The sequence below is a fragment of the Vitis vinifera genome, chromosome 17 (assembly GCF_030704535.1).
Source record: "Vitis vinifera cultivar Pinot Noir 40024 chromosome 17, ASM3070453v1".
In the NCBI taxonomy this organism is placed as follows: domain Eukaryota; kingdom Viridiplantae; phylum Streptophyta; class Magnoliopsida; order Vitales; family Vitaceae; genus Vitis; species Vitis vinifera.
Window position 1 is genome coordinate 4,028,713 of NC_081821.1, and position 12,563 is coordinate 4,041,275.

Below are 12,563 nucleotides of genomic sequence, written 5' to 3' on the forward strand. Positions count from 1 at the left end.
TGAGCACTCTCTGCAACATTCCATTTATTTGATTTATATATAACTCATACAATAAAAAGATCAATGTTATACTAATATGTACTCAATATTGACACCTTCTATTAAATAAGATTACTATTTCATATCTTAGGTAATATGTCTACATTCATACATCAAACTTATTTGGACTTTAGTCATAACCAAAGTTAATTAGCTCAATGAACCATTTTCAGCCATTACCAAATTATTTCCTATGGTCATGTCTGGACGTTGGAATGGAGATTTTAGAATGGAAATAGGAATCAAAAATTCATTAGTGTGGAAATTAAATTCCACTCTCATTAATTAGGATTTTGATTCTTTTTTTTCATATGGTGTATGTATTAAGATTCACCTTAGAGATGACAACGAGACCGTTTGAGACTCTCACCCCTATCCCAACCTCATTCTGTTTATTTATACATATTTCCAACTTCTCAAAATATATATATACATATTTAAATGACAGGATTTATATAGAAAATTCTCATACCCATTTTGCCTACCCCATTTAATTTTTTAAAATTTTTTGTTTGTAAAATTTAAATTTTATTAAAAATAAATATAAATTATAAATAAAGAAATATTATAAACAATTATAATTTATTTTTATGAAAGTAATATTTTATTTATGTTAAAAAGTTGCAAGAGAAATCAACAAAAATAATTTTTTATTTAAAATTATGTGTAATCAGGATGGAGCGAGACAAAATCATACCCAAACCATCACGAGTTTTTAAAAAGTTTTCAAACTCAATCTCAATTGGTTTATCTTTATCTCAGACCCTTCCCATTAGGGGCGGGGAAGTACCTAAAAAAGGGCCCATTGCCATCCCTAATTCGCCTCCATTCTCATCCTATTTCCATTTATATTCACACATATTAAAAGCACACTAAATTCTATACCATTTTTTTATTATTAGAAGGATTTATCATAGGCTTTTCCAGGTAATAGAAATTGTGAGTCAGTTCAAAGGAATGCATCCCTTGATTCCCAAGCTACTAAGTAATAGGATTCAGAAATTCATGTCATTGGATTTCACTAGGAAACTTCGACTAATTTTCTGTTCTATTATTTAAATGCTAAAGAGATAAGTTTTGAGACATGACTCGGGTGGCAAGACGTAGACTAGAAGTGAGGAAATTTCAAATAAGATCTAATAAAAAAAAAAGTCTCATGGTTGGGCCTCTGCGTCATCAAAAACAGAAAATCCCACCTAATTTCAACTACTAGACATTTCAAAATTAATTTCAATCATTAAATAAGTAAAAAAAAAAAAAAAAACTTATCATAGATTAACAAAAAAGAATTGTATTCATGTTCTGCATTCCTCCTATTATAGCAGAGCCCATATCAATTGGGCTTTGATTTTGTTTTGGGCCTAAAAGGGAGCCCAGTTTTAAATCAACCCAGTCAAAGGGAGACTTATGTATGAAATTTGGAAATTGGATTATGAAATTACGTAACATAATTTTTATGAATTGGATCAATTGAATGAATGTGAGTAAAGGGATCCATGGATGAAGATAGAAAAGTAGATTTCTACTCGTAACTAAATCTTCAATTTTAAGTTTATTTGTATTTTGTAAAGGGGCGATTGAAGCAAACTAGCTAATAAAGGATGTCTTTAGTTTACTAGAGACATCGAAATATTGTTTTACCTTTATGGAAACAATATGTTTTTCCTCAAGATTCTCTCAAATTGAAATAGAGAACAAAGCAACCAGAAAGATTCTTATAATCATCCTGTTCTAGAGGGATCATCTAGAAAACCAATCGTTTCGAATATATTCAAGCAGAAAAAATGACATAGATGTTATGAATCGATTTTTTTTTTTTTCATTTCATTGATGTCTTAAATCTGGAAATTTATCCATCCTCCATAAAGGAGCCGAATGAAACCAAAGTTTTATAGATGGGTCTATGCGGTTAACTGAGGAAGGAACCTTTGAGTGCACGTGACAGAGTTTGTTTGGTGATGGGCAAATTATACAATTGATTACGACATTTGACATTTGGGGTTTCCCGAAATGGATGCTATCCAATTGCACAAATTGGATAATACACGGCTGATGGGCGTTGCCGTTCCGCTCCACTCTTTCTTCTCCATTCAAAGCCTATCCATATGATAATTCAATACAGGAACCGACCAACAACCCAAGCATCATGTCGGTATCTTTGCTTCCAAGCAAAATAATTATCATCAGACATAGCTTTACTTAAATTTTTTAACCAAAAAAAAAAAAAAAATTATTGTATGGTAGTTAAAAAAGGTTAACTTCTTTGGATGAGCCAACATTTATATCATCTCTCACCAACTTTAAGTGAGCCAAGAGGCCCTTTTCCCATGTGAGCTATTAATGAAAGGAAAATGCTATGGTACCACAATGGTACCTCTCATAGTGATACCTAAGAAATTAGGAATTCCTTGTATATGATAAGATCAAATAATGAAAGGACGGATGAATAAAACTTTTTATAAAGATATAAACAAAAAAAACCAAAGATGTTTATTAAAATCAAGCCTCCACCTCGGGCGAAACCATCCAACCTGATGACTCAGATAAGAAGAAATAAAACATGTCCGACAAAAAGTTAAACATCACAAACCTAGAATAAAGAGAAAACCTATAAAAAGTAAAAATCATCTTCTTAGTACCCTTAAAAACCATAATGTAATTGATGAAATTTAAAAACATATAAATGATTTGACATAATTGATGGTAGATTTTCGATAAATACTAAAAAAAGCATATTTCGATACTACAAGTATATTAAGACATTAACGAAATAATCATCTTTTCCTCTTATTTGTGGATACCCATCTTTTCATTTCTCTGATCTTAGATGGGCAACCATTCATTTGCTAAGGATTAGGTCCCTTTCAAGATGGGAAAGCTCTTATTTCACTCCTGGAAAAACACATACTGGGAATTCAAAGCAGCTTAATTATAGAAGGAAAAACAGCCTGTAAAGCCAAGCACTAGCATATAGTTGTTTTCAGAGGAAGAAAAGAGAGAGAGAGAGAGAGAGAAACATGATGGGTATGTTCAATTGAAACTGAACAAACAGAGACAACAAGAAGAAAGCAGAGAAAAGCCAAATGCAAAAGCCTTGGTTTTTCATAGCTCAGTGACTGACTCTACAAGGACACTTTCAAGAATGGCGTGCTGATGCCCATCTGGTCTTCTACCCAACCTTGTGGTGATTGATGTGGAATCCACCCACCATTTTTGTTAATAGATGTCATAATTGTTTCTTTTCTGTTGGGTTTTTCATCTTAATTTACAATGGTAAATTTTTTTTTTTTCCCTCTATGTATACCATTTTTCACTTTTAGGACATAGGATTCTTTGACAAGTACTTCCACAAAGGTTTGAGGTATGTGATTACTTTAACTCATTGTGATAGATCCCAGCATATCTCAGTTTTGATTGGTGTTTCTCTACCTAAGAGACAACAGCAGACAAGTCTTTTCCATATGGAACAGATGAAAATTTTCTTTTTCTCCAAACAGGTACGGTCTTTCTATGTAGTATTTTTCAAAGTAATTTTTTATTTTTAAAAATAAATTTTATCCTATACTGTAATTGTTTTTCATACTAAAAAGTAAAAACAGGTCTAATAACTTTTCAGTAGAAGATAGTTTTCTGAAATTTTGTTTTGAAAGTAAGATATTTTCTAAGAATGTGTTTTAATTACTTTCCATCTTTTTCACTTTTTTTTTTTAATGCGTAAGGGGTATTTTTAAAAATAATTATACAAATATTAAGAGTAATTGAAAATGAAATATTATGAATAAAAATTCTTTAAAAAAAATATTTGAAAACTCAAAAAATTAAATTAACAACATTTCAAGTTTTTAAATAAATTTTTGTTTTATAAAATGTGAAAAAACTATTTTTTGAAATTGTTTTTATTACATGTTGCATTTAAAACATTGTCAAACATTGTCAAACATTGTATGAAGTTTTGTCTATAAGACATTTTTTTTATTAATTTTTGTAAAAAATATCAAGTATTCAAACTTTCGATAAAAAAAAACCAATTACGATTTAGGTAATTTTACTAGATTTATTTACTATGCTCAACTTTTTCATTATAATCCCTTAATCTTTTAAATATTACCTTTTTTTATAAACCATTTAAGGGTATGCTTGATTCAATATATTTTTTTATTTGATTTTATTATAAATAAAAAAAATATAAATGAAATTAGAATAATATATAAAAATAATTTACTGTCTTTAAAAAAAAATTCTTTTTTTTTTTTCTGCCCAAAAACATAATTTAGTAAAAGTTTTAGAAAGGGTTGCAAATTGAGAAGGGTCATTCTGTAAAGTAACGAAAAGGGGTTGGAGTGGCATGTGGAGGAATCAGTACCCAAAAATTTAAAAATAAAAAGATAAAAAAATAAAAAATAAAAGTAGTAGATCCATATGCGGGGCAAGTGGCGTAGTTGCATGGCCCATTCCCAATATATTTGTCTCTTTCGCTTTGGACTCGAATCTACGCACGCTCTCCATTCACCCCACGCTCCTTTCCGGTTTCCGCCTCTATTAAATAAGATGCTCCTCTTGGAATATTTTTTTCCATTTTCTTTTTTTCTTTTTTTATTCCCCTTTAAAAAAATGGTGTGATGTCAGCAAGTGTATCCACGTCATTTAATTTTTTAAAAATTTTAGTTTAAGTAGATTGGAATATTTCCTTCATTTTTTTTTACCTTGAAATATCTTTTACAAAAATATTTTGAAGTTTTAATAGAAAAATTATATGTAATTAAGATAGTATGATTAATTTTTTTAAATAAAAAATCAACAAAAAGACTAAGACACGTGTGGATGACATCTTGTGAATAACATTCAAGGAAATAAATGGAGAAAAAAGAGAAGAAAATCGTTTTTTTTCTTTCCTTTTTAACTTTATTTTATACTGAAATTAATAATAAAAGTTTTAAATTGTTAATAAATTATTTATGGGAAAAATGTAAAGTAAATAAATTATTTAGATATGATTTTTTTTTATAAAGATTAAATAATATAATATATATAATTTTTTAACTTGATTATAATTAGATTTAATTTTTTTATTGAAACACCAAAGATAAGGAAGAAATGGAATTCAAATAGAATTAAATGTATTTATAAATTAAACAAATATTAAAAGAATAAAAATAATAATATTTTTATATAAATATAATGATTCAATTAAAATATACTATTTTTTAAAATTGATTAAAAATTAAAGTATAAAAAAGTTTTTATTAACTAAATTTTGAAATAAGATAAGTCTTTTAAAAAAAAAATTCAAAAACCCTTTTTCTTTTATTTAGGGTAAAATCTTAAAAAAAATCATATTGAATTTCAATCATTGAAAATTAATTAATTTAATGATTGAAAAAATGGAAAAAATGTAAAATATTAATTTAAGTTTGATGGACCAAATGGAGGGTGGCTACCACGTCCTATGAACCTTCCTTTAGTAAATGGAATTTTTGGTCTCATCCTTGTCTTTTACAAGGATGACGTGGAGAAAACTGATTGGTGGTGGAGCAAAAAGCCCAAAGTTGCGGACCTCACATGATGATCCCCTCGTGTGGACCGAATCGCTGCGTTGTATCGCAGAAGGGACGAGGACAAGCCGAACACGAATCTCCACGACCAAAAGGCATAAATCAACGGTGATTAGATCGCATCATATAATATATGCATCAACACAGAAACATTCCCCAAATGCCTCTCTCTTTCTCTCTCTAGTTTCTCTGTCTATGAATATTCAGCAAACTTAACTCTTTATCTTCCTTTTCCATCCTCTCCTCCGTCGCTCTCTCTGGTTGCTCCATCCTCTGTTTGGAGGACCTTGACCCACCTCCGCAGGCCCAGCTCAGGTCACTTCTCTCTCTGGATTCTTTTATTTCATGGGTTTGTTTATGTGTTGGTTTGATTGGATCTGAAACCCCCCTCGTTTGATCTGTGTGTATCAGGTGGCGTTGCCCAGATCTTTGATTTGTGGAGGATGATGAAGGGTTGTGCCATGGAGCAGAGCAGTACGTACGCGGCCTGTGAGGAGATGATCATGATGATGGGTTCCGTCTCCGTCGTTTGCCCCAAGCCTCGTCGCCTTGGCCTCTTCAACAACGACCACATCCCACCCCGGAGATGGCACATGCAGTATGTTTTCCTTTTTTTTTCTTTTGCCGAGAAATTCTTTGTTTTCTCCGGAGAAAATACCCTTTTAGTGATTGGATTAATTAATTTTAGTTTTTCTTGTTTGCCGAACACCAGTCATGATGATTCCAAGGATGGGTCGGAGCTTCTTGACATCATTCTCGCCAAGGTATTGTTCTGTTCCACTTCTCTTTTGTGGGTTCCGTTCAACGATGATGTCTCTATTCTCACTACGATTCTTCTTCTCATTACAGGGATCCGAAAGATCGGGCCACCAGGTGGCTTCATCTCCACCATATTTTTGTGGGTCACCGCCGAGCAGAGCTTCGAATCCCGTAATCCAAGACGCCCAATTCGGGAACGAAAAGGTCACACCCTTCTCTCGGGCGCCGTCACCAGCCCGCAAACCCGCTGGAGGAGGAGGGGGAGGAGGAGGAGGTGGGGCCGGTGGTGTGAGAATGATGAAATTCGGATCCAAGCCGGCGGCGGTGAGGATTGAAGGGTTCGACTGCCTGGGCAGAGATGGGCAAAGCCGCAGCATATCAGCCGTGGCATAGGCCCCCCTGAAACCAAAGTTTTGGAAAATGCAGAGGAACTAATGGTAGAAATTATGTGTATGTATATACAGTTGAATTGAATTGGTTTTGAAGACATATATATATAATATAAATATTTATATATATATTTGTGGAATATTGAGTTGATGAAAGAGAGAGAGGAGTGTTAATTTTGAAGAATAAGGAGATAGGGAGGAAAGGGAGAGACTAAGAGGTCTTTCCCTTACTAGGGTTTTGATTGGAGTCTGGTGGAGAGAGAAAGAGCCTGCCCTCTGTCTCTTTCTCTGTCTTTGTTGTGTGTGTCTGTAATTTTACTCACTCTGGTCCTTCATTGTAATTGTAATTTGAGGTGAAGGGGGAAGGAGAATGGAGATGAAGCTGGGTCTTCTTGTAATTTTGCTACTTTATTCCGGGGTCTTTTGGACCTTAAATAATTCTGTAAAGAAGCACGTGCTGTGCCTATTGTAAATATTTTATATATTTATTTTATTTTGGTGGGTGTTAGGTTATTATGAATTTGACTTTTATTTTCAAATAACAAATTTGATTTCGTGTCTTTGAAAAGTGGAGCAAATATGACATCATGGCAGATTTGGGAAATTAAAGAAATTGAATGATAAAAATAATATTATTTGCATGCCTCAGGGCAAAGCCGCCTCCTGTGGAGGTTAGACTTGGGACAGGGAGTGGAAGACAAAATAATTGGAAGGATGATGAATTGTCCACTGTAGTGTCTACAGTATACAGGTGGCCTTGAGTTGGACTTAAGCTTTAAAGATGACAGCTGCTGATCTCACCAACTCCCTACTTTTCGCGCTTGAATTCTCTCTCATTCTTCATTGCTTCCTTCCTACCTCTCATCCTCTGCCCCTGCTTTCTGCTTAGTTCTTTTCTTTAAATTCAAGTCACCGCGGTTCGCTCTCTCTCTCTCTCTCTCTATTTTCGCCTTTTCCCTAGAGCGTTTGGCTACGGCAAAAAAGACGTATCCATTGCAATGAACGGCATGGGCTCAGTCGTCTGGTGGGCATGACTTTTCAAGATTTTTAGTCATATCCACCAGCAGGCTGAACCCATGTCGTGCTGCCCATAGTGGGCTAGTTTGTAGGTGTTAATGGGCTAGCCGCTAGCCTTGTTCTTAAACAGTATAAAGACTTTGGGCTCAAGAAAATCCGATAGTGAAGGACAAATTTGCAAACTTGTTCATTGTATGACATGACATCATAGATTTTCTCAGTTCTTGAAATGACAACCAGACAGATTAGAGTAATTAACTGCAAAAAATAATTTTCTTAGCTCGTGATCGGATACAGTTCCTATTTGTTATTTTTAAAAATATAAAATAGTTATGTTTTTAAAAAAACACTTTTAACCTAAGTAGTGTTTTTAAAAAATTACCAATTGTTTGAGAAAATTTAGAAAACATTTTTAAAATTTTAAAAAATTACTTATAAGGTTAAAAATTACTTATAATGACTTTTTAAGAAACATTTAATAAATTTTTTTTGTAAAAATACTTCTAAAAAAGCACTTTCATTAAAAAGTAAAAACATTTCAAATTGAGACATTATTAAAGGCATTGTAAGAGTCTTTTTAAGAAAACACTTTTAGCTTAAATAGTATTTTTGAAAAAAAAATTGTTTAGTCAAATTTAAAAAATATTTTTAAAATTTTGAAAAATTAGTTATAATATTAAAAAATTATTTATAATATTTTTTTAAAAAATACTTAATAAATAATTTTCTTAAAAATATACTAAAAGAATACACATTTACTAAGAATGTATTTGACCGTGATTTTAGAAAGTGTTAATAATCCTTTTAATGTTTGAAAAATAAAAAAATTTAAATATTAAAAAAACTAAAAACAATTCATAAAATCACTATCAAAACGCACTCTAAAACCTTTTGAACAAAATAAAGTACTTAAAATTAAGCTTTTCAAGGTGTAGCCAACAAAGCACTTGTTCTATCTTCTCAACACTTTTATAAGGTCACGCCATATTATGGTATCATTACTTTGTATTAAACTTTCATTTCATCATTTTGCATTTTGATCAAATTCTTTTATGTTTGATCCTATTTAGTTACGGGTAAACTAAAAAGCCTTACAAATTGAAAGTTTTGAATTTCCACTAACAAATAACAATCAATCTCTTTTTTTTAGGCTATGTTTAATTATCATAAAATTTGAGCGCAAATGTGAGACAAAGAAAATAGAGAGGAAAAATTGAACGAAATAAAAAGTGAAGAAAAAAAAAATAGATTTAAAGTTAAAAATTATTTTTATATATTGCTTTAAATTTATTTCATTTATTTTCCTTTATTATATAAATATTAAATAAATTTAAAATGCATGAATTTTAACTAATTTTAATTCTAATTAATTTTCTTTCACCATTTTCTATAATGATGAGAAAATAATTTTTGTTAGCATTTTTTCTTTCCTTAATACTTTCTTGAAACCAAACATAACCTTAAGGCTATATCAAAGTTAAGTCCATAAATTTTTTTATAATTATAAAAGAATAATGATATCTTTAAACATACTTGATTACTTTATTGGATTCATTTTCTACCCTCCATGATATATAGAAATTTCTATTAAAAACTTTCAAAATTTTTTATACAAAAGAAGCAAATGTGTATGTCTATTGGGAAGTGAGACCGAAAAGGGTCTATTTATTGTTGATGAGCCCTTTGCTTATAAGTGTAGTAGTTTACAGAGTGTTTGGTAATGATTTTGGGAAGTATTTGTGGGATCTTTAATATTTAAAAAATAAAAAATTTAAAGTGTTAAGAAGACTAAAAATACTTCCTAAAATCACTATCAAACACACTTTAATCTCCTAAATGTTGCTTTTTAATTGTTAAATCCTCTTTTTGATTGTTGAAAAGCATGCAAACCATGAAACAAGGATTTGGGGTTAGAAATTTGTTTTTGAAAATAATTTTTTGAGAATTAAGAACATAAAATAATTTTTTAATTCAAAAAACATGTTTATTAATTTTTAAAAAAAAATTATTATGAAAACAAATTATTCTTTAGAATAAAGTAGCTGGTTTTTTCTTCTGTTTTTTTTGTCATATTTGAATTTTCTTACAAAAATTTATTTTAAAAAATATATATTTTTTGAGAATTATTATTTTTTAAATGTTTCTACACAATTTGTAGGAAGTGAATTTTACCAATTTTCATTATATTTTGGGATTGAAGCATATGAGGTTGGATGGAATATGACCTAGAACAGCCAGTTAGCTAAGCTTTTATGATTGATTCGACATCCATTCTTTGATTCTATCCTAGTCTCTCAAAGCAAATTTTGGTCATTATAAGGCTGGATTGTATGTGGTTGAGCTTTTTCTATAGGCTTTCCATACTTATCCACTACCACATTCTAAAGGGAGCAGTTGTGTTTGATTGGGATGCAATCCATTCATTATTACAAGAGACTTGTTATTGGGATTTATAACTTATACCCACACTTTCATCATTGATATAGTAATAATATGGTGAGTGATGTTGGTGATAGGAAGATCCAAGTGATTAAGAGCCCGTTCAGTGATTTTAAAAAATGTTTTCAAATTTTTTAACTTTTTAAAATTTGTATTGTTTAAATGTTAAAAAGGTAAAAAATATTTTCTAAAATTACTACCAAACACACTTTAAAAGCCTATTTGAAAGTGATTTTAGGAAATATTTTTAAAGCACATTTTGACGGTAATTCTAAAAAGTGTTTCTACTATTTTTAATACTTACAAATTTTTATTTTTCAAGTATTATAAAGATTAGAAACACTTCCAAAAATCATTAACAAACTTACTCTTAATTTTTTTAACACTTTAAATTTTTTATTATTTAAGTATTAGAAATATTAAAAACGTTTCCTAAAATCACTCTCAAACGCACTCTAAAAAATAATTATATTTATAAATCAAAATGCAATTTATTTCATACGGAATCAAATATTCCACGAGAATACATACCACATTGGCATTAAGAACCCGTTGTACAATCTGTTATTTTAAAAACAATTTTTTATGATTTAAAAAAAAAAAAGGTTCAACAATCAAAAAATACAAAATAATTTTTTTCTTCTTAAAAATAAATAACATGGTATTTTTAGAAAACATTTTTTTAATTATTTTAATTTGTTTTCTAAAAATAATTTTTAAAAGTAATTATATAAATATAAAAAATGATTAAAAATAAAATACTACATGTTAAAAACATTACAACTTTCCAAACAAATTTTTATTATATAAAACATTAAAGAATATTGTTTAGTGTTTAAAAAGTCCTTGAAAACTATTTTTCAAAATTATTATCGAAAACACTTTTCAAATATAATTTTAATTTTATTTTATAAGGGATGTGATTAAACAAGGAATTAAAAAAGACTTCAAAATTCAACAAATATGATCATAAAAAAACCTATGCCTAAATCCGAGTTTGATTTGTGCTTGAACTTGGTGAATATCAAAGACCTTGAATAACCCTTTGAGGGCATCTACGGTGATCAAAGAAAGATTAGATTCTATTTGAAAATTGTTTTAGAAAATCGTTTGGAAAAATAGTGTTTTATAACTGTTTTTAAAAATTATTTTTTGATATTTTGTAAAATAAATATCTATTTAAAAATTAATTTGAAATATTTTTATATTATTTTATATGTTTTAAAAATAATTTTTATATACAATATTTTATTTTTAATCATTCCTGAATAATTATTTTTTAAAACTAGTTTTAAAAAACAAACGAAAACCAGAAAATAATTGTTACCACAGCTAGGCAATTGCGAAGAATTACAGCACCAAACCAGGAAAGGAAGCCGGTCCCTGACGTTATGTTGAGGGTAGCTGTGCGGCTTGTGTCTCACCAAACTTTTGCCTTTGACCTTCAGGCACTTGCCAACGCTCTTGTGATTGCCATGGACCCGAGCAAGTTGTGCTGGCTGATGGGTTCCTTTCTATGCTCCTTTTCTTGGCTTTGGCATTGTAAATATTGGTCATGTGACAAGAAACTTCCCTGATATTTTAATGCTATCTGAACTTATCCAACACTCAACCATATAGCATTTGCTTGAAGCCTTTCACAATTTCGTGTGAAAAAAAAAAAGTTTATTTATAAAATTTAAGGAAGGAAAATAAGTTAAATCAGTAATCATTCTTACCTTGAGGTTTTGACTAAATATATCTGATACTTATTGATTTGAAATTTCGTTAAACACGTGTTTTTTTCGTTATTTTTATTTATTATTTTCATAACTCTTATTAAAATATAGGATATTTGATGAAATTTTAAATTAATACAAATCATGCATATTTAACGAGAACTTGAAAAGAGGCGAGTGAAATTAACCCTTTATATAATATATGTTGTCGGAAAAAAAAAATCATAGAATGAATTCATTGACATCATGGGAATTCATTGTTAAATTGGAAGAAATATCTTGAAATTGGGTTTTCATTGAAATGGAGGAAAGAGTATCATTAGCCTCTTTGACAAAGGCTAGCTAATTGGGTTTTCATTGTATGTCAAAGTTATGTACAACCTACTACTACAAAAAAGAAACCCATCATCAAAGAAATAAATTAAAACAGGATTGAATATAGAGGTGCGAAATTGATCAATATTATTTAATGGTCCCACATGAAAATAGCCTTTCCAGCAAGTCCATTCAATTTTCACAAGACATCCAACCATATCCTCAAGGATGACCTCCCACCACACAATCCTTGTACCACCTTATCTCATATATAGATAGGAATGATCAACACTTACAGAAGTATATATTAAGCAAGCATGAACAGTAAGTAAATA

At 29.9% G+C, this 12,563-nt stretch overlaps 1 protein-coding gene across 2 annotated transcripts; it reads left to right on the forward strand.

The window, feature by feature from the left end:
- Nucleotides 1-2,971: 2,971 nt before the first annotated feature.
- LOC100262793 (uncharacterized) lies at nucleotides 2,972-7,255 on the forward strand. 2 transcript variants are annotated; one of them, XM_010665296.3, is made up of 4 exons: nucleotides 2,972-5,906; nucleotides 6,003-6,189; nucleotides 6,304-6,355; nucleotides 6,441-7,255. In XM_010665296.3, exons 2-4 carry the CDS (start codon nucleotides 6,035-6,037, stop codon nucleotides 6,741-6,743), a joined length of 510 nt encoding a protein of 169 aa, XP_010663598.1. In that variant the 5' UTR covers nucleotides 2,972-5,906; nucleotides 6,003-6,034; the 3' UTR covers nucleotides 6,744-7,255. The 2 variants fall into 2 exon arrangements, with proteins under 2 accessions (XP_010663598.1, XP_059590194.1); XM_059734211.1 differs by having other exon boundaries at nucleotides 6,304-7,255.
- Nucleotides 7,256-12,563: the final 5,308 nt, after the last annotated feature.

Coding starts and splice junctions, on each gene's coding strand:
- LOC100262793 (XM_059734211.1), top strand. CDS start 6,035: ATGATGAAGGGTTGTGCCATGGAGCAGAGCAGTACGTACGCGGCCTGT. Junction 6,190..6,303: donor CCCCGGAGATGGCACATGCA/GTATGTTTTCCT, acceptor GCCGAACACCAG/TCATGATGATTCCAAGGATG.